At 39.1% G+C, this 22,643-nt stretch overlaps 2 protein-coding genes across 2 annotated transcripts in view; both read right to left on the bottom strand.

The window, feature by feature from the left end:
* Window positions 1–22,643, bottom strand: part of LOC117912591 (calcium uptake protein, mitochondrial-like) — a 28,687-nt gene that overhangs the window by 836 nt on the left and 5,208 nt on the right. The window contains 6 exon segments of the mRNA XM_034827239.1: window positions 114–410; window positions 678–891; window positions 2,949–3,032; window positions 3,194–3,242; window positions 3,245–3,416; window positions 10,486–10,553. Coding sequence (XP_034683130.1) covers window positions 114–410; window positions 678–891; window positions 2,949–3,032; window positions 3,194–3,242; window positions 3,245–3,416; window positions 10,486–10,553 — 884 coding nt within the window.
* On the bottom strand, window positions 3,896–7,943 carry LOC117912590. The gene is made up of 4 exons (XM_034827238.1): window positions 7,108–7,943; window positions 4,632–6,462; window positions 4,199–4,526; window positions 3,896–4,109 (listed from the first exon to the last, which is right to left on the bottom strand). The coding sequence occupies exons 2-4, from the start codon at window positions 6,459–6,461 to the stop codon at window positions 3,949–3,951; spliced, it is 2,319 nt and encodes a 772-aa protein (XP_034683129.1). The 5' UTR covers window position 6,462; window positions 7,108–7,943; the 3' UTR covers window positions 3,896–3,948.

Raw genomic sequence — 22,643 nt, 5'->3', positions numbered from 1 at the left:
GTAATTCAGTAAATTCCCCAATTTTAAATACTTGACCAGAATCCAAGAAATTAGCCATTATCATAAAATAGGAGAAAGATACACAACCAGGAACAAGGGAATCAGTGTCATACATTGGATGCTGCATGTTGGAAATCCGTCTTTGTCAATAGTCCATTTACTTTCCCATAACTAGAAAGAGCCAATGCAAATGGTCTCAAACTTCTACGTAGCTCTGCAAAACTCTTAAATTCCTCAAAGGTAATACGAATGTCACTTAGAGAAGACTGCTTGTTTAATCCATCAACCCGATCAAGCAACCTGTTTAAATTACTCAAGTCGGCAGAAGCTACCATGGATAAGGCAAAATCCTTAGCTGAAATGGATCCTCGTAATTTGTAATCATAATGGGCAAACTCCAACTTCAGCACCTATGAAAATACAACTAGGTGTTAAAACATTGTCTTTAGAGGGGCATGAAAGGTAGAGATAAAATTATCCACGGAAAATTAAAGAGAAATAGAGAGAAAAAAAAAAAAAAAAAAGATTAGAAAACAAAAATAAAAGATTTTCAAATGGTTGCATAAAACAAGCAAATTGGGTAAACTCAGATGCATACAACTCAAATGAATCATTCTTGAACTGTCATTACTCAATTATATCCAGATATGTTAAAGATATGGGGAGGGGGAACATACTTCATCATGCAGATCTCTCATAAACTGGAAAAATTTCTCATGTTGGAGTTTTGCCTTTCCATCTTTACCAAAGAAGTGCTCCAGCAGGCCTCCATTTTCCACAGAACCAACAGTTCTGAATCCAAATCGAAGTCCATCCCTGTGGAGAGATCCTTGTCTGTTATGAGCTCGCATCAAAGCCATAACTTTCTTGAATTCCTCCTTATCAATCTCCCTATAGGGACCGAAACAGCCAAGTCATTAGCAAGTTGGTAAACAAGAGAATCAACAACTGCCTGAGAGAGTTCTACAAAGTGAAATCAGTTGAAAAATATACTGAAGTGAAGACTATGATTAAGATATAGCATTCAACCTCTACATTAGGGTAATAGTCTTTGCCCCAGATATGGTATTGATCATATTTGTCTACAACAGATCAACCAAGCATCAATACATAAATTAGCTAAAACTTAAAAGTTTTCATGTCGCATAATAATTCAATATATTTACATGAACCCTACAGACTTGCCTATTATTTGCTTGCTTATCAAAAGATACAAATAAAAATTGAACCCTACAAACTTCGTTGCATGTTTATGAACAAACCCAACTTGAACACAAACTATTTATTAAATGGATTTCATGGGTTAATACAATTATGAGACGAACACAATTATACTCAACTCGAACCCACTAATTCCCATCATTTTCAAGTCATGTTGATGAGTTGTGTTAAAATTGTCACCCCACATGTGGTAGCCAGAAAGATAAAAGTTTTAAACCCATGTTAAACATCAGTTGGAAGGGGAATTAATTCATGGAATTTTATGAAATTTCAGGGGAACTTAGAAAAACATACAGGTAAACAATATTTTGAACTTACCATCCTACATAATAAGGAATACCACCATTTCCTTGATACACCACAAATTAATTTCCCACATTGATGAGAACAAAAAACTCAACTTAAACCCCTAAGGGAATGCAATACTTTCAACGATCATCATATGCAATACCAAAAGTTAATTTTCCATCTTGCTGAGGGTAAATAGCTTGAGTTAAATCCATGAGGAAATGCAATACTTCAATTTTTCATGCATCTAAAATGTTCAAAATGCAATCACTAATAAAACATTGAAGTGAGAGAGCACAACACAGATCTCTCCCAACACCTTGTATAGCAATTATTAGGGCAATAAGGATTAAGGATTACTAAAAGGATAGGATTCAGCCGCTTTACCTTTTCCAGATTGCCTTACATAATAAAGAAATAAATAAATGAATTTTGATTTTTAGGAACTCTAACAAATGGCAGAGATTTACCTTAGAAAGATAATAATTTTAAAAAATATTTTAAAAAGAACATGTAATTATTAAAAAAATTTACTACCTTAAATTTAAAAAACTTTGATAGTAGTTTTTAAGAACATAATGTAAATCCTTAATTTTATATTTAAAAACAAAAAAACAAGCAGTGTATCCAAATAACTCATTGATTATAAAATTTGTAACTATTCATGCCAACAAGAAAAGGCTTTCTTTTTAGAGATGAATGTCCATTAATTTATCCTTTCAATAGAAATTTCTCACTTTTTTTTTATATAAAAGGTAATAAGAGCACATTTCTAATTGAATCAAAATCCCAGGGAGGTTATGGCTCTTTGTCACAGGGTCTGTGGAAGGGAAGGAATAGGAAATTTTTTAAAAAAATTTTGTTCATAAACAATGGCAAGTTATCATTCATCACTTGAGGACTGCTATACTTTACAGCTCTATAACATCTATTCTTTACCTACTCGGGCTATTTTTTCCTCTCTTTTGAACACCATTTCAATTAACAACATAAAAATAAAAAATAAAATAAGAAGAACCTCAAGAAGAGTGATAAAATAGAAGTAAACGGTGGATCTACTTGGAATGGATCAGTTGTATCATACTTAGGACAGTCTGAGAGAGGATTTAAAAAATTAATTCCTTGTACGATATAAAAGAATAAAATACTGGAAAATGTAAAAAAAACTACTAGATATAAAACACTCTTATCTGTCTTTGCTTCCTCTACACTTCCTAATAGGTTGGGAATGCCAAAAACAAAAATGCCAAGCTACTAGAGGAAGAAAATGGTCATAAAGAAGTTAAAAGTGACAAGAGGACTATATTCAACAGCAAAAAGTGATGATTAGCAGAAACAGATCTGTAAATGCTAAAGAGTAAAATTAGACCAATAATGAAAACTGCAAATTGTGGAAATAGTTATGCATTTCATTGTGCAAAATTTATATTAATACCAACCCGTTATTGTTAATGTCAAACATTTTGAATGCCACTAAAAAGCTTGTCTCTGGGATGCTCAGTAGGGTAACACAAAAGATATACCTGTTAAAAAAATAACAAAAGTTTAATCCTCCACAAAGCAAACATTCATCATTCAAGAATTAAGTATCTGATAGAGAAGGGCCTAATAATATAAAAGTCAATTACAACACTTCATACAACAAGACATTAGAAAACCAAAAAATGATACATTGGCAACTTACTCTTTGAAAGATATAAGTCCATCATTGTTCATATCAAAAAACATAAAAATTCTGACGGATCACAACGTAACTCTCCAGGACTCCTTTCCCCCCTCAAATACCCATCCCTAACAAGGTGTGATTCAGATGGAGGGAACACAGGAACAACTGCCCGCATGAAATCTGCTGGTCTCATTAGTATTTCTCCTTCAGGGGTTCTGAACGATGCAAAGTACTCAAAAACCTTCAAGGAAAACATGGACCAAGACTTTGTCAATGTGAATATTTAGTAATGATCTGAATAAATCAAACACTAAACTAGCTTGATGCAGCACCAGTTAGAGTTCAAGCAGTGCAATAAAAATGCATGTTAATCCTGAGCAAAGTTTTTAAAGGCGAAAGCGTAAGGCGAGGCGTTTTTGTGTTCGTGAGGCGAGGCGTAAGCCTCGAGGCGTTGAGGCGTAAGCTTTTTAAGCCTCACATTATATAATTAATTAATATTTTTAAATATATAAAATAAAATAGCATAAATAGAAACATGAAAACAATTCATTAGAATCATAATAAAAAAAGCATACTAGTACCCTACTTTCACAAAAAAACCATAACAAAGTCATAAAATAGATTCTAGATTCAACTATACTAATAATTTCAAACTTTAACAAAAACCATAACTAAGTCATGAAATAGAAAATAGAGTCAACCATAATAATAGTTCTAAACTTTTACAAAAAATCTATAACTAAGTCATAAAATAACAACTAGAGTCAATTGTTTCAACTTAAATCCTCATCATCAAGGTCATCATCATCCTCATCCAATGTATCAATAGTAGGAAAATGTCCACTATCATGTATCCCCATTTCATGTAAATCTTCATCTTCATCAATTGGTGTCAAATTCAACTCCTTCTCTTTGCCTTTGCCTCCACTTGTACCTAGCATAAAGAATTAATTAAGTGTAAATATTATAAGTTTTTTTTATTAAATTTAATCAAATTTATGACTTCAATTTTTGAGTACTTACTTGGTACTTCATTATGTTTCCTTTTGTAGGAATGTGAAGAAACCATGTGATCCGATGATGTTTCAATCTCTTGGGAGTTGGATGAAACAGCTCTAATGGCATCAACACTGAATAACTCATTATCTTGAAGCCAACAAAGATCAAGGGGGAGGAGGGGATCTTCTTTCTCCGCAATCCATTCATCATCCGAATCAATCTCCTCTACCAAAATCGGATCAACATTTTGTTTCCTTTGTAGACTTCGCTCTCTCAATCTAGTGTTGTATCTTACATACACTAGAGCATTCAACCTTTGATGTTCAAGTCTATTTCTTTTTTTTGTATGGATCTACAAATAATAAAAGTATCAAATTTATGTGTTAAAATGAAATAAGGTTCTCTAACATTGACATAGAAATATATGTATAAAAATTTACAAAAATAGAAGTATTACCGACTCAAATGTGCTCCAATTTCTTTCACATCCCGAAGCACTACAAGTAAGGCTAAGGACTCGAATAGCAAACTTTTGCAACTCCGGTGTTGAACCTCCAAAACGCATCCACCAACTTGTAGGACTTCTTAATGTTCGAGAATCAATTGCAATACGACTCCCAAATTCACCCATTGCTTGGTCATATGAGTCCAACTGAATGTCAGCTTTTAAACGTTCTTGATAATCCAACATCCTATCCATGCATTCAAATAATCCCTTCCTCACCTCATCAGCATTAGAAAACTTATCTCCATACCGCAATTGAGGATTAAGATAATAACCCGCTGCATGTAAAGGTCGATGAAGTTGCGGAGTCCATCTTGCATCAATTTTTCTCCAAATTGGGCCATATTTTCTCTCCACACCTCGACAATTAAATGCAATCTTCTCCTTAGCTGAATCCATCAACTCATAAATATAACCCATGGCTGGTCTTTCCTCTGAATCAACCTCTCTCAAGACACTAACTAATGGAACAGTGGTCTTTATGCAAAAAGCAACATGAGGCCAAAAATTTGGATCAAACAACACTGTACTTCGAGTTTTCACACCTTCTACCTTTTTAGCCCATGTGCTTGAACACCATTTTTCTGATGAGAACATTGCTATAAGAGCTTGCTTTTGCTTATAAAGACTTTGGAGAGTAAGAAATGCAGTAGCAAATCGTGTAATTGCTGGACGAAGAAGTTCATGATTTTTTGTAAATGTTCTCATCAAGCTAAGAACCCAAGTATGCCCATATATGAACTTCACTACTTGCCTAGCTTGAGATAGTGTAGTAGCATGGACATTTAGCTTTCCAATATCCTCCAACATCAAATCAATACAATGAGCAGCACAAGGAGTCCACCACAATTTTCTCCTTTTTTCCATAAGCCTCATTCCAGCATTCACATAATTAGAGGCATTATCAGTGATGACTTGCACAACATTCTCCTCTCCAATTTCTTCAACCACCTCATCAAGATATTTGAACATCAATTCCCCATTTTTTATTGTATCAGAAGCATCAATTGATTTCATAAACCAAGTGCCAGCAGGACTATTCACCAAAAAATTGATAAGACACCTACTCTTTCCATCTGTCCAACCATCTGACATAATTGAACATCCATATTGTTTCCAAGCTTTTTTGTGATCTTCCATAATGATACTTAGGTCATTCACCTCTTCTTTAAGAATCCATGTCCTCAATTCATGCATAGATGGAGGCTTAAACCCGGGCCCAAAATTTGCAATAGCATCTATCATAGGAAACCAATAAGGATCATTCACAGTGTTGAATGGGAGACCTTTTGAATACATGAATCTACCAATTTTTCTACACACTTCCTTCCTTTCTTCTTGCTTCCACTTTGAATTCAAAGTAGTTTGTCTAGGTTGTGAAGTGGTAAATTTATCCATGGGTCCCCTAGGAATAGGTTCCCCACTCCCACTTACACTCCCACTCCCACTCCCACTCCCTAATGTCCCTATTGTTTTAGACAAGGCACTCTCATGCATTGAATTAGGACCCATACCAATTTCTTGGAGCAATTCATTTCTTTTCGTTTTTTGATCCTTAAAATTGGCCAATGCCTCTTTGCATTCCAATCTAGCATCTTCACTAACCTTGTTGCATGGTTTCATACCATGATGAGTTCCGGCTAAGTGATGCTTGAGTCTATTCACCCCTCCCGTGCATCTTTGATTGCAAAATTTACATCTTAAATATTGCTCCCCGGTAACTTCAAGAACATACTTCCACACAAAATCTTTTCTTGAATTTTTCGAATCGGAGGAACTCATTCTAAAAAAAAAAACACCAATAATAATATTCAAATTTCTATATAATAATATAATTGACTAAAAAATAATAACAAAGCACAATTGAAAGAAATTTAAAAATGAAATACAAAATTTAATTGGTTTAAATTTAAAAAAAAACCAATTTTTTTTAAATGAGTTTAAAAATTATACACATAAATTTTAATTGGAATTTAATAATGAAACAAAGAAAATTGAGGTGAGAATTAAAATTAAACCAGAAATAAAAAATTCAAAATTCACAAATAATTATCTTTTATATAATTTTAATTATATTTGTAAGCAATCATATAAAAAACTTCAAAAAAAAATCTTATTAACAAAAGGCACATCTGATTTGATAAATTAAAAAAAAAAAAAAAAAAAAAAAAAAAAAAAAAAAAAAAAAAGATGAAAACCTACTGGGAGAGAGAGAAAAAATGTGGACGGGAAGTGTGGGCTGTGAGCTTGTGGGAGAATTTAAATGTGAGAGAGAAAAAAGGCTTTAAAGCTTAAATAGATGTACAGCAAGCACATCTGATTTGATAAAAAAAAAAAAAAATTAGGATGAGGAGCCGACGCCCGTGTGGATCGCAGAGAGAGAGAGATGAAGAGGGAGAAACCATGGAAGAGGGAGTTCGCAACATACCTGGAGATGAGAGGGATTGCCGCCGGAGAAGATCGCTGCGATTGGTCGCCGCCGAGGGTGAGCACTCCGTCGCCGCTTGACTGGAAGAGGTAGGGTTTCGTTTTGGGTTTGTTTTCAGTCGGGATTGGGGTTTTAGGGATTACTTAGGGTTTTTTTTAAGTCTCTGTTCATTGCCACATCAGATCCGACGAAGCGTACGCCTCACCGGAAAAGCGTGAAAGGCGCGAGCAAAGCGCGCCTCAATCACGCCTCACCAAAAAAGCGTACGCCTTTCAGGTGTTTCGCTTTATTTTTAACGCCTCAACGCGTTTTCGCTGCGCCTCGCCTCAAGGCGCGCCTCAGGGCGCGCCCCACAAACGCCTTTAAAACCATTGATCCTGAGGCTCAAGGATTGCATTATTCTCTTAGAACAGTGACAAATAAGACAAATAGCAAATCCTAAAAGTGACATTAAGTAGAGCCTTTGGTGTTGCATAAAGTCCAAGTCTGATCTTTAAGAAATCCAAAATAATTAGAATAGACCAAAGATTGAGAAGGGGAAAGAAGGAATATTATCCTGACAAATCATCCCTTGAGACCTATCTCAAGTGGTAAAGGGTTGGGAAAGATTTGTGAGAGGTTCCAGGTTCAAGTCCCAATGGGGACAAAAAATTACCTGCCAAAAAGATATTATCCTGACAAACAATATGTAATCCAAGTTTACAATCTACTGCAACAGATTTTGGGAATTGTACAACCATTATACTTGAACTGATTTTGATGATTATGGAAATGTCGATGACGACAGTTATAACACCAGCAATAAAAATAGCAATGCCACAACAACAAATTCCCACAGTTTATAATCATGTTGATAATAAAATAAATTCAATAACTTTACTAACATTTATTTCATGAACCACGTGGGATCATTGCTGACACACAGTTGGGCTTCTTTACTGCAGTTAATCTTGAAAGTTTGAGCCTGATGTCATGAAGTTGAAATCTCAAAGCTCAAGGGCATGCTTGAGGTGGAAGACCATCAAAATCCCTAGGGTGCAATGCATCCATCCTTTTAAAAGAATTCCTTGTGAAATTTAAAATGAAAACTGTACAAACTGAGAATATTTTCATTCAAAATTGTTGTTGTATACATAATCGGGTTCCTATTTAACATATACACAGAGAGCAAAAAAATAGAAAAAAATAAAAATCACACAAATTACCCACAATTGAGGCCTCAATCTTTCCCTCAATATTCTTCAAATCACCATTTAAATTATACCGGATTTCCACACTCCCCCTCAAGTTGGATCATAGATATTAATCATGTCCAACTTGCAAATAAAATCTTCAAAGCTTGATTTCTTGTGCCCACTCTCTGTAATTCTTACCGTTCAATTTTTCAATGATAAGATGGAGTGGGGAGTTGTCGAATGCACCGACGGGGCCCATTGAGGAGTGTATCTCTGACACTCTTTCATGGGTTTCCGATTGACTGGACTCATAGTTGTCTCCTCTTTGGGCAGCCATGGATTGATTAGGGTTTTAGATCAAACACCGCTCTAATACCATGTAGAAACTGAGAATATTTTCATTCAAAATTGTTGTTGTATACATAATCGAGTCCCTATTTAACATATACATAGAGAGCAAAAAAATGGAAAAAATACAAATATGGAAAAATAAATAAAAATCACACAAATTACCCACAATTGGGGCCTCAATCTTTCCCTCAATATTCTACAAATCACCATTCAAATTATACCGGATTTCCACAAAAACATATGGTAAGGAATCTAAAAATGAGTTTTAAAAAAAATTTGACCTACCAAGTGCAGAAATTCATTTATTGAAGCCAGTGTGCACTCTCTTTATATAACTAAAATAATCTTGCTTCAATTCCTTAGGATTGTAGAAATTGAAGTTTACCAAAAAAAAATATATATATATATATATTTAGGTTTTGGCTGGGTCACAGGCCACTTTTAGTGATTGGAAGTTTTAAAAGGAAAAAAATAAAAATAAAAAAAAGAAAGAAAGGAGAAAAGGAAAGAAGGAGGAGTGCAAAGAAGGGGGAAGGGCATTGGCGGATTGTGTGGAGATAGTGTCGCTCACCTTCGGCCAGCCGTTTCGCATAAATTTTTAGGAGAACACTCTACTCAACACAAGGAACATTCGTACAATGTCGGATTTTGGTTTCAACAGTCGGATTTTCCAATTTGTGGTAGGATGTTTTAACCATAAAACTTTTATTTAATGTATTTTTCTTGAGAAAAATTATAGATTTTGTTGTTGGGAGATAAATAGGTAGTATTTGTGACATTTGAATGTGATTATTGATATGGGAAATTTTATTTGGTGATTTACGGATTTTTTCTTTGAAATTTTTGTGATGTTGGGATTATTTAATTGTGGAAAAATTGTTGTATTATGTGTTTATTTTGGAACCTTTGTTGGATGAAGTTTTGTTTTGATTTAAATTGTGATTCTTTCTAGAAATAAAAAATAAAAAAAATTTAGTGTTTTGGTTTACTGTCAGCTTGGACTAGGAGAAACCCTTAGGGTTAAACCTTTGATCTGGGGTCATTTTGGGTCGTGACATATACAGTCCCCATTATAATGAACAACAGTTTGTGCAATCACTAATCTCCAATATTTGTTGCTTTTTATCCCATTTTTTGGGCCCATTCTCCCGAATGGGCTACATTCATGTGAGACACTAATTGGAATTCTTCAGGATATAACAGGTCCCATTTTAATTTTTCACGTTTGTAAACCGAAGGAGGTCTCTTTGAATTTCTTCAAGACGTTGAGAGATCAAAATACAGGATTGCAAAATGGTTGAGGAAATAAGTAAGCATGAGCACAAGAGGACTCTTAATAAGAATTAACTTGCTACCATTGGTTCTATATCCAAATTTCCATATGGTAACCTTTTTTAGCAGCTCTTGGTCGACAGGCCCAAACCGATCTTGATTTAAGGGAGAATATAAGAAGAGAAAATATGCTCAACAAAGAAGCACCCAACTCTCAAACCAATTCTGAAATATTTTGGAACTGGACCTACGATATTTTATCAACAAAATAGGGCTACAAAATCTTTTCAATTCAGATAACAAGCTAGCCCCCTGAAAATTTTTCAATATCCTAAACTAATACAAAACGAAAGGTATTGCATCTAACAAATTTTAAGGCAAGCAACAGATAATAATAAAATAATGTCACAGGCCTTCCAGATTCATTTTTGGTAACAAACCTTAACATGATAATATATATTACTTGTGTCAGGTAGATACTTTTATCAATGCCACAATATTATTTAAGGTACATGGAAAAGATGCAATTCATGGCCTTGTATGACAAATTATTGCAAGTTCATGATCATGTTATGAATACCTTTTCAGGAGGGCTTCGCATCCTAATGCGTTTCTCATAGTTGAAAAAAATCTTTCTCCTGTATGCTTCTGCAATGGAAAACGAGGCCATTAACTATTGATAATGTATTGCAATGAGGACAGACCACTAGAAGAATGGATCATGCATCAACCACAACCAAGAATCAACCAAAAATCAGTTGGCACAAACCAAAGTATAAAAAGATTTTGGCCAATAAGGACAATTGGTTAAAACATGACTGTCAGGCATTAAACAGACTAACTAGATGGAAAGTAATGCATCGCTATCTGGTGATTTCCCAGCAATAATCAGTATTGTAGAAACTGCACCATACTTTCTTATATATATATATATATAGGCACACACACATAGTTGTGTACATTTTCCTTTCTAAACGACTTAAAATGACCTTCCATCCTCTGGTCAATACTACATCTTTCCTTTATGTTACACAATATAAATTATGTTTCTTAAATAAAAGAAAAATAAAAAACCAAACCACATTTTCCTGTGATAGTCCATTGATCCCTAACCAAGTTGGTTTGACAGCCAACCCAGGTTGCAATTTGAACCAGCATGACCTGCAGTATTCTAGAGTTTCTATTATATTTCAAGATCATAAAGTTCCATCATCTAATGTCATGGGTGTAGAACTGGTTTGTATCAACCAAATTTGATTTCCAATTCAACATTCTGTGAAACTCTCAGAATATAGGTTAAAACAACCAACCCTTACCAGTTGTCTTTCTTAGGCTTAAGTTTGGGCCTAAGATGACAAAGAACAATTCTATATTTTATCCATTCTGTTAATTAAAGATTTCAAACTACAGCAAGATAGAACAAAACTTCATCAGCATACAAACTAATACAGATAATTTTGCACAGTAGTTGATTTAGGCCTTTCTTTTTTACTTTTTTTGATAGGTTGTGGTTGATTTAGGCAACTGGGCTCCAAGTCCACATAATGCAATTGTGTTGGAAAATGGGAATTGAAGAATACCCAGATTAATGCATCAGATATTCCATTAGAGTTAATTCCTGTCCAGAAATCAATCAGAGAGGGAAAATATGTAACGTATTTTGCAGCCGGACAAAATAAGTTCTATTTCCCTACTTTGTCATGCATGGTTTCAAGGACAGCTTGCTTTGAGGTAAACAAGCTTCACAGGGGTTTGTTCTGATGGGAGATGAAATGCTCTGCAGGTGACAACCCAGCATTGAAATGGTGACATAACTAATGGGAGTATAGTTGAGGGTAGGCACTGATGATAGGGTCACCAAAAACAGTGTGAACTATCTTTAAAGAATACTCCAAACAAGTTTTCAAGTCTCTAACTTCTTTTATTTTCAGCAGCTGTAACTTAATATCTGCTTGGGTTGTCTCTATAAAAGACCATACTCTTTTGTCTTTTTTCATGAATAAGAACTCTAGGGATCTCTTTCTCCAATGGCTTTGAAAGTTTCTTCAAAAGTTGCCCCAAGACCAATTTTCTCAGAGGAGCAGACATCCATAGACAGGATTGGTCTCTATCCTTCAAGATTTTAAATTTATCCATATATAATTTGAGAATTCCCCAAGAGATTCTCAGTCAGAAAATGATTACCAAAAAATTACATGGTAAATAAGTATAATCTGATTGTTTCCAGACTCCCCTCAAAAGATCAAGACAAGAAGGTGGCCAACCGAGGTTGAGGTGATATGGGAACCCCTGCAGGATAATGCATTATAACAGAATCCTATAGGTACCCTTTGTTTGAGAACACATATATGTTGCTGTTGCTATAAGTAGAAGAGCCATCACAATAAACTCTCAATAGAGCAGCTTTCTCAAGGCTCCTTAGGTAGGGGCCATATCCACGCATTCCATGCATGTAGTCAGTTGGGGCCCCAACTTAAATGCCCTTATTTGTCAAACTTGCTTTTAGGTATTCAAGCATCATTTTCCCCCCTGTTTTTTGTTTTTGTTTTGTTTTTCTAGCTCATTGTATACCCCCGATGTACTCCTGTGTGCTTTATGCTTTTTAATTCAATCTCTTACTTATCAAAAATAATAATAATAATGACGTCAAAGTTTTAGGAAGTAGTTAGGATATTTTATTTTTCTGTTAAATAAAATCTGAAGTCAGTAATTCAGATTGTAGTTATGGGGTTTCTATTTTTATGAAGTAGTTACATTTTCCTATATTATAGCTGAATTGGTTATAGAGCCCTGGTAACTAGTTTCTGCTATATGTCTATGTATTCATACTTTATGAAATTTAAGAAGAACAATTACTTTTCTTCTCAAAAATTACATGGTATCAGAGCCTTGTGCACTTGATCCATTTTTTCTCATGACAAAAAGGCGATGACCGGCGCAACAAGAAACTCTACAGCTTCTGCAAATTCATTTGATAGCATCCAATCTGCTGCTTCGACATGAAATGGCAACTCTTTCTCCCAGAATTTCAACCTGCAACTCACGGTTCACAAGCTCAACGAGAGGAACTATCTCTAATGGGCACAATCCGTGAAATTGGCAATTGATGGAAGAGGGAAATTAGGGCATCTGACAGGTGAAGTGACACAACCGGCATCAAATGATCCATCCCTGAAAAAATGGCGATCTGAAGATTCCCTTGTCATTGCGTGGCTCATCAATTCTATGGAGCCGGCGATTGGGAAGCCTCATCTTTTTTTACCAACAGCCAAGGATGTTTGGGAGGCTGTGCGAGATTGTTATTCTAATTTGGAGAATTCGTCTCAAATCTTTGATTTGAAGACCCGACTCTAGCAATCCATGTCAAAGGACAGCTTTGCTGTCCACACTTCTTTCCTTATTTTAGTCCACAATTGTTTCCTTATTTCTCCATTTATTAGTTTGTACAATTAGCATACATTATTTGACAGATTATAGTTTACATATATAGGGCTAGAACCATGCTGGAATTTATTTGCTTTTATTTGCTTTCCATGTATAGCATCCTTGTAAAGTCTATATATACTATACAAAACTCAAGGCCAAGGTATTCGGCCATTCACACAATATTTTGACATGGTATCAGAGCTTGTGTTCTAAACCTAGAGTTTACACGCTTTCTAGTTTTTCTTTGGGTTTTCTCGGATTTAGCCCTAAGGGCTCTCGGATTTAGCCATAGGGGCTCTCGAATTTAGCCCTAGGGGCTCTCGGATTTAGCCTTAGGGGCTCTCGGATTTAGCCCTAGGGGCTCTCGGATTTAGCCTTAGGGGCTCTCGGACTCTAGCCCAGCTTTTGGGTTCTTTTTTTTTTTTTTTCTGGTGGTTGTGACAACACATCTGTGGTGTGATCTTGGAGTTTTCTTTAGGTTTCTTCACTTCTAGGCTCTTGGAGATCTTCGATTATTTGGAGGTTTGTTATCAAATTTAGGCTCTTTGACAATGTTTTTTTTTTTTTTTTTTTTTTTTCCTAGGCTATTTCTGTCTTCATAATGTCTAGAAAATATTCTATTGTTCGTTTCAATGGCAAAAACTATCTTAGTTGGGAGTTTTAGTTTAAGATGTTTGTGAAAAGTAAGAAGCAAGACAGAGTCTCTAAGTCATCTACGGAATCTGAGTACCGGGCGATGTCTCTTGCTTGTTCTGAAATCATTTGGCTTCGAGGTTTGCTTGCAGAGTTAGATTTTTCTGAGACCGATCCTACACCTCTACATGCCGATAATACAAGTGCTATTCAGATCACGGCCAATCCTATCTATCATGAGCGCACAAAGCATATTGAAGTGGACTGTCACTCTATCCGTGAAGCCTTTGAAGCTCGTGTTATCACTCTTCCACATATTTCCACTGACTTACAAATTGCTGATATCTTCACCAAGGCTCTCCCTCGTCATCGATATTGCTTGCTAAGTAGCAAATTGATGCTTGTTGATCAACCTGCATCAATTTGAGGGGGGCTGTCAAAGGACAGCTTTGCTGTCCACACTTCTTTCCTTATTTTAGCCCACAATTGTTTCCTTATTTCTCCATTTATTATTCTGTACAATTAGCATACATTATTTGACAGATTATAGTTTACATATATAGGGCTAGAATCATGCTGGAATTTATTTGCTTTTATTTACTTTTCATGTATAGCATCCTTGTAAAGTCTATATATAATATACAAAACTCAAGGCCAAGGTATTCGGCCATTCACACAATATTTTGACAATCCAAACAAGGCGAACGTGACGTTACTACCTATTACAACGAGATGGTGACTTTATTTTTTTTTGATACGTAAACACAAATATATTAGCAAAGGCAAACGCCGCAAGGTACACAGGGAGTATACGAGGCGACGACGGCCTCACAACAAAAGACCAAAAAACAAACAAAAAACCCACCAACCCTCAACTGGAGGCTAGCCACTCCAGGAAACCTATAAGGAGCGGGACTCCGCACCATTATACAACTTAGCCCACCCCCACAAATTACAAACAAAAGAATATTTAATTTTCTGTATAGCAAGCTCCCCCCCCCTAAATGCTAGTCTATTCCTTTCTTTCCACACCGTCCAAAAAAAATAACGGTATGGATCTCCAAATTCTCTTCCTCTTTTTGCCCACAAAAGAGCCCTTCCAGCTGATAATCACCTCCTTACAGTTTCTGGAAAAACCCACTGGGCTCCAAACAGGCTAAGAACCATCCCCCACAACACTCCAGCCACTGTACACTGAATAAGAAGATGATTTACATTTTCCTCCTCACTACCACAAAGGTAACACCTGTTAGGCATCTGCCATCCTCTCTTTTGAAGCCTATCAATAGTAAGAACCCTTCCCCAAGTCGCTTCCCAAGCAAAAAACGCTAACTTGGAAGGAACATTCTCCACCCAAACTTCTTTTTTGGGAAACATAGGGATCCTTGACTTCATACTTCCCATTTTTTCCCCCCTTCCATACAGCCAAGTCTTCCTCCAAGGATATTCTTTGACTCCTTAAGATTTGTAGCAATTCGTCAACCCGGGTCAGCTCCCAATCATTGAACCTTCTAATAAACCTAAGGTTCCAGCCTCCTTGGCCAGCAGACTGGTCCCATAACTCCCCCACAGTGGCACTTTTTTGTGCAGCCACATTAAAGAGATTAGGGAATCTCCTGGCCAGCCCCACATCCCCACACCAAGTGTCCTTCCAAAAACTGATTTTGGTGCCTTTTCCAACCTTAAAAGCCATATTGTTCCAACACCAATCTGCTTCTTTCATAATATCCTTCCAAAGCCCAACACCAAAAGCCCCATTTGCTTTTTTAGTTCTCCACCCAAATTCCTCTTGTCCATACTTAGCCACAAGAACACGTTTCCACATCTCCTCCTTAGCATGAGCAAACCTCCAAACCCATTTTCCAAGGAGGGCTTTGTTCAAGAATACTAGTTTCCTCAAGCCAAGCCCCCCCTTCTCCTTGCTCACACACACCCTCTCCCAACTGACAAGGTGAGCTTTCCTCTCCAAACTTCCCCCTCCCCACAAGAAGTCTCTTTGCAAATTTTCTAGTCTTCTCGCCACTGTCTTAGGCATACGGAATAGGGACAGCTGGTATAGTGGCATGCTAGCCAATGTACTCTTTATAAGGGTGATTCTACCACCCTTAGAGAGATATTGCCGCTTCCACAAGGCTAGTTTCCACCTCATCCGTTCCTCCACCCCATCCCACACGTAGCTAGCTTTATTTGGCGCACCCAGGGGCAGCCCCAGATAGGTTGAAGGCAGCTGCCCAACCTTGCATCCCAATTCCACAGCCATCTCCCGGATCTCCTCCACCTCCCCCACCGGAATAATCTCACTTTTAGCCAAGTTAATCCTCAGCCCCGAAGCAGCTTCAAACCAGCATAAGGTCCAACTCAAACAGGTCATATCTTCTTTCTTAGCCTCGCAAAATACTATGGCATCATCCGCAAAGAGGAGGTGAGAGATGCTAACAGCCTGCCCCCTACCCCTCTGGATTCTACATCCAGTGATGCAGCCCCCTTCCACAGCCCTTCGAATCAGGACACTCAGCACCTCCATCCCCATGATAAACAAATATGGAGATAGGGGGTCGCCTTGCCGGAGTCCCTTAGAGCTAGGGAAGAAACCAGCTGGCTCCCCGTTTACTAAAACCGAGAACTTGGCAGTCGATATGCAGCTCCATATCCACTCCCTCCACTTGGCCCCAAAACCCATTTTCTCCATTACCCTCATCAAAAACTGCCAATTGACGCTATCGTACGCCTTTTCAATATCTAGTTTGCAGATTAGGCCCTTCTTTCCTTCTTTTTTCCATGAGTCAATCACCTCATTTGCGATTAGGGACGCGTCCAAAATCTGCCTTCCCCTTACAAACGCGTTCTGGTCATATGAAATCACTCTATCCATCACCTTCTTAACCCTATTGGCCAACACCTTAGCCAATAGTTTGTATAATCCGCTCAAAAGACTGATCGGCCTGAAGTCCTCCAGCTCCTCCGCTCCTCCTTTTTTGGGTATCAGCACCAAGAACGTGGCATTGAGACTCTTAAGAAAGGTGTTATGTTCATGGAATTCCTTGAACATCTCCAACACCTCCTCCTTCACAAACTCCCAGCTGAATTGCCAAAAAGCTCCCGTAAAGCCATCCGGGCCTGGAGCCTTGTCCCCATTCATGTCCATTAGAGCCGAGTGGACTTCCTCTTCCATGAAAGGCCGCTCCAAGAAGTCCGCCTCTTGTTGAGTAATCTGGTTCAGATTAAACCCCCTATATCTGCCTTCCACTCCGAGTCTTCCGTTAATAGCCGATGAAAGGCGTCTACTATCCCGGTCCTAATTGCATTCTCCTCTGACAGCCAGGCCCCCCTGATTTTAACTCTTTCCATGGCATTCCTTCTTCGGTGCGCATTTGCCATTCTATTGAAAATACCCCGTATTTTTGTCCCCTTCTCTTAGCCACAGCTCCCTAGATAGCTGCCGCCAGTGAGTCTCTTCCAGCATGACCCACTTAGCATATCCTTCTTTTGCTTCTTTCTTTCTAGAGAATTCCTCCTCAGACAACCTCCTCTCACTTTCCACTTGGTCCAATAGTCCACTTGCTGCAAGGCAGCCAGTTTATTACTCTCCAAATTCCCAACACCTCCTTGTTCCAGATTTTAAGGTTTTGTTTAATTCCTTTCAGTTTTGTTGCCAATTTATAGCTAGCCCTACCTCTAACCGATATCCCCTGCCACCAACTCCTCAATAGCTCCTTAAAGCCTTCCACTTTTAGCCACATGTTCTCGAACCTGAAAGGTGAGGGGCCTCTTCTTTTGCCACCCCCTTCAATTGTAATTGGAAAGTGGTCTGATGTAGGCCTAGATAGCCTCTTCTGAGTCACATTGCTGAACTGGTCAAGCCATCTGGACGAGACCAGAAATCTGTCAAGCCTTGCCCAGGCTTGGTTATGAAGCCCCCCACTCCACGTGAAAATTCCCCCTTGGAGGGGAAGATCATGAGCTCAAGTCATCCATAACCTGAGCGAACCTCCTCATAACTGAGGTCACCCTCCCTTGCCTGCTTCTTTCTCCTTGCGCGAGAATAGCATTAAAGTCACCCCCAACACACCATGGGTCACCCCAAAGACCTCTCACTGCTCCTAGCTCATTCCAGAAACACTCCCTATCCTCTTTGTTGAAGGGGCCATACACACCCGTGAACACCCATGTTGCCCCATTTTCCACAGTTCTAAATTTGCAAGAAACTGAAAAAATGCCCTCCTCCACTCCAACAATTCCAAGGACCTTTTATCCCAACAAACCAAAACACCTCCGGCTGCACCAGCAGCTGCAATAGCTCTCCAGTCTAAGAATCTCCTACCCCTAAGCTTTTCGCCGCCCCATCAGTCATTAACTGAATTTTTGTCTCCTGGATACACACCAAATCCACCCTCTGTTTCTAATTACAGACTTAATAATCCTTCTTTTGTTGACGTCATTTGCACCCCTCACATTCCAGCTCATTAGTTTGAGGTTCATTAACCCAACAGCAATTGGCCCCCTCCATCTTTCATGGAATTATTCTTCTTTTCCTTCCCTTGTACTTGACTGAGCATTCCAGCCTTTTGAGCTCCCTCTCAAATTTAGTTCTCTCCAATAATCCCTTGCTATGTATCCTTTCCCGTCTTTTCCTTATTTTAGACAGGAAATCCAAGATCTCCCTCTCCAATCCCTCTATTGAAAAACCCAACAGCTTGCTGAACTTAGCCAAGCTGCTTTCTTCCCAATCTGTCTCCTTCACACTCCTTTGGGCCTGGGATCCAGACACGGCTGGCATCCAGTCCGGGTTTTGGTCCTCAAGAGCATCGCCATTAATCGCAACTAAATCCCAACAGCCCTCTCTTCGCGCTGGCTCCCCCCCTGAAGCTGCATCTTCTATGTTGTTTTCTTGCTGGCGGCTCACCCTTAAATCCCCAGAAAGGTCGCAATACTCCCTCGCCGGAGTCCGACCAAAAAGAGAAGAAGAAGAGGGAGAAGAATCCCCAACCCTAAGATTTAAAGAGGACCCGTACCTGAGAGCTTCCTCCACGATCGCTCTCTCTGCCATGGAGCACAGGGGAGCCGGCATCTGCGTTCCAAAGATCTCCTTCTCGCGACACTTTATAAAATCCCCTTCCATTTTTAGGCCCAGATTTTTCTTCATGGCCTATGCCATGAGCTTGGCTTGCCTTTGGCCCAGAAGACCCCCAGCCGAAACATCAGGCCCATGGGCCAGGAGCGCCATTCCATCAGGGGCTTGAACCTCAGCCGGCCCACACTCTAACCCACCTGCTTCCATTGGGCCTTGGAACACTGGCCCGCTATCCCGCTTCAAGCCCACGAGGCCAAGCCCCGATCCAGAGGAGCTTGACCCATCACCCGCTGGACCAGAGTTCTGTCGGGCCACCCGCCCGACATGGGCCCACTTTTCAAACACTTCTCCCCCTTCCCCTCCCACCTGCTCTCCCGTCACTTCCTCTGACCGGCGCTGCTCCTTGGTTCCAGCGCCCAGCTTCTCTCCCACGCACCAACCCGCGCGTGGAAAGCGATCACCCCGTCCAGCATCCTCACGCCCATCCCCCTGGTTTCTTCTCAATGCCGGCAGGATCTCCCACCACAGGGATACAACGTACATCTCCCCTTCCACCCCAATCTCCAGCGAACTCGGCAAGAAGCCTCCGTTCATCCTAACCTTAATCCTTGCCCATTCCAAATCCTCTTTCCTTTCTGTTTGAGGATCAATTCCTACGAAACCGCCACACTCATCCCCCACTTTCCTCAGAACCGACGGCACCCACAACGAGATTGGGAGCCCCATGATCCTTACCCACGCATCTTTCCTCTCTTCATCCTCTGCAACGCATCCAAATCTCGGACTCCACATCTCCAAGCCAAATGGAGTCCTCCCACTGATCTTTCCCCCGCGGCAAGGACCACTTAGCTTCTTCCACCGTCTCAAATTCCATCAAAGCGCAGCCCTTTCCCAGTCTGGCCAGCCCTAACTTTCCTTTCAATCTCCACGCTCTTGCCGCTGTCCACCCCAGCCTCGATAGATCTTCTTCGCAAGCCGAATTAGGTTTCCATTTCCCTATCAGACAATGCTTCAGTCTGTTCACGTTGCTCCGTATATCCTCCTCCTTCAGCTCTACTCTAACCCTTGCGGAATCCCTTAACCCCAAGCCCCTGGCCACCTCTGCATATGACCTGCCCGACTCCCCTGGCCCTTGTTCCACTGCTTTTCCTTCGCGCCGAAATCCAGCCCACAAGAGGGACTCCAACAACGACACCCATCCTCCCTTTTCCCTCTCCCTTTTGGTATGCAAATCCCAAATCTCCTCTTTTCCTGATCCGTCACCCCCAAGCGGATGAAACTCCCGGCCCTGTTAGTCTCTCTTACCAGAGAGTAGACCCTCCCTTTTTCCTTCCACCCTTTCTCCCATTTGCCATCTTTTCCGTCCTTCAAGCACTGTGTCAGCCCTTCTAAGAGTAGACCCACACTCGCCGGCCCTAGCCGGACCCAAGAAACTACCCCTCCCTTGCTCTCCGAGATAATGGCAAAGCTCTTACCATTTTTCTCCTCAGACACTATTTCAAACTCCTTTGATTCCACCACGAAGCTTTTTCTCTTCCTCTTCCCTCGATTCTCCGCCCTGCTATCCCCTTCTCCCTCTTCGCTCGCAGGGTCGCCCACGCTCTCTCTCTCTCGCATCTTTTTAAAAAACAACGAGATGGTGACTTTATGGCAAGAACTGGACCAGTGTTATGATGATGTTTGGGAAAATTCCAATGATTGTGCTCGCCATAAGAAGAGGGAAGAGAATGATCAGGTCTACATGTTCCTCACTAGTCTTAATCAAAATTTGGATGAAGTTAGGGGACGGATTCTTAGTCGAAAACCACTACCCTCCATTTGTGAAGTTTTCTCTGAAGCCAGGCATGAAGAGCCCCGAAGGAGAATTATGCAACAAAATATAGAGTCTAGTTCAAGCCAGGAACTTGAGGGCTCAGCCCTTGTATCAAAAGGGTTTGACTGATAAGCAAAAGAAGCCATGGTGCGAGCATAGTAAAAAACCATAGCATACAAAGGAGACTTGTTGGAAGCTTTGCGGTAAACCACTGAATTGCAAGAGAAAATCTGGTGGAGATGGACGTGCTTTTCAAGCCACAACCGAGGAGTCTCTGGAGCACCAAATCAATTTAGAAACAGTCCCATTCACGAAGGAGCAATTAAAGCACTTATACAAACTTTTTCAATCTCCAAATTGTCTACAAACCCATCTTGTTCTTTGGCTCAAAAAGGTAATTATTTCACTATTACCTCTCTTAGTGTCATCCCGAATTCAATAAGTCCTTAGATCATTGATTCTGGAGCAACTGATCACATGATAGGTTGCTCGAAACTATTTTCCTCTTACAATCCTTGTGCAGGCAATAAAAAGGTCAAAATTGCAGATGGTTCCCTTTCTGCCATAGTCAAAACCGGATCAATCCAACTCTCTCCTTCCTTAATACTTCATAATGTGCTTCATGTTCCTAACCTATCTTGCAATTTACTATCCATCAGTAAAATAACTCTTAAACATAAGAGTCATACTAACGTTTATCCTTCATATTGTGAGTTTCAGGAATTGATTTCGGGGAGGACAATTGGCAATGCTAGAGAGCATGTCGGACTCTACTTTTTTGAAGATGGAACCAACTCAAGTAGACAAAACCAACATACCTGTTTCAATTCTGTTTTTGTTTCTGAGGATAGTGAAATAATGGTATGGCATTATAGGTTAGGCCATTCGAGTTTTCAATATTTGAAGTACTTGTTTCCAAATTTTTTTCAAAATAAAAGTCCATCTTTCTTTCAATGCGAGATTTGTCAATTAGCTAAACATCATCGTGCATCTTTTTCTCCACAACCTTACAAGGCCTCTAAACCATTCACTATGATTCATAGTGATGTTTGGGGACCTTGTGGGGTTTCTACAAGTTTTGAAAAAAATGGTTTGTTACATTTATTGATGATCATACTCGGTTAACTTGGGTTTATTTGATGAAAGAAAATCTGAGGTGGAAACAATTTTTCAAAAAATTTTAGACCATGGTGCAAACATAGTTTCATGAGAAAATTCAAATTTTTAGGAGTGATAATGGCAAAGAGTATTTTAACAAAATTTTGGGAAGTTTTTTCTTGGAAATAGGTATTGTTCACCAAAGCTCTTGCAATAATACTCCTGAACAAAATGGGTTAGCTGAAAGAAAAAACAAACACTTGTTAGAAGTAGCTCAAGCATTACTTTTTACAACTAAGGTACCTAAATATCTTTGGGGCGAAGCCATCCTTCCTACAACATACCTTATAAATCGAATGCCTAGTAAGGTTTTAAACTTTGAAACTCCTTTAAATATTTTTCATAAGCTTTATCCTATGAATAGGCTTTCATCAACTTTGCCTCTAAAAAAATTTGGGTGTACCGCTTTTGTTCACATTCATGATCACAATCAAGGAAGACTTGAACCCCAAGCTCGAAAATGTGTCTTTGTTGGTTATGCTTCCAATCAAAAAGGATACAAATGTTTTAACCCGATTTCTTAAAAAAATGTTTGTCACCGTGGATGTAACATTTTTCGAATTAACACCATTTTTCACCACTGATCTTCATGAGGGGAGAAAAAATGAAGATTCAGATCGATTAGAATATTTTCAAC

The sequence above is a fragment of the Vitis riparia genome, chromosome 4 (assembly GCF_004353265.1).
Source record: "Vitis riparia cultivar Riparia Gloire de Montpellier isolate 1030 chromosome 4, EGFV_Vit.rip_1.0, whole genome shotgun sequence".
Taxonomy (NCBI): domain Eukaryota; kingdom Viridiplantae; phylum Streptophyta; class Magnoliopsida; order Vitales; family Vitaceae; genus Vitis; species Vitis riparia.
This window is presented reverse-complemented; position numbering and strand designations above follow the sequence as displayed.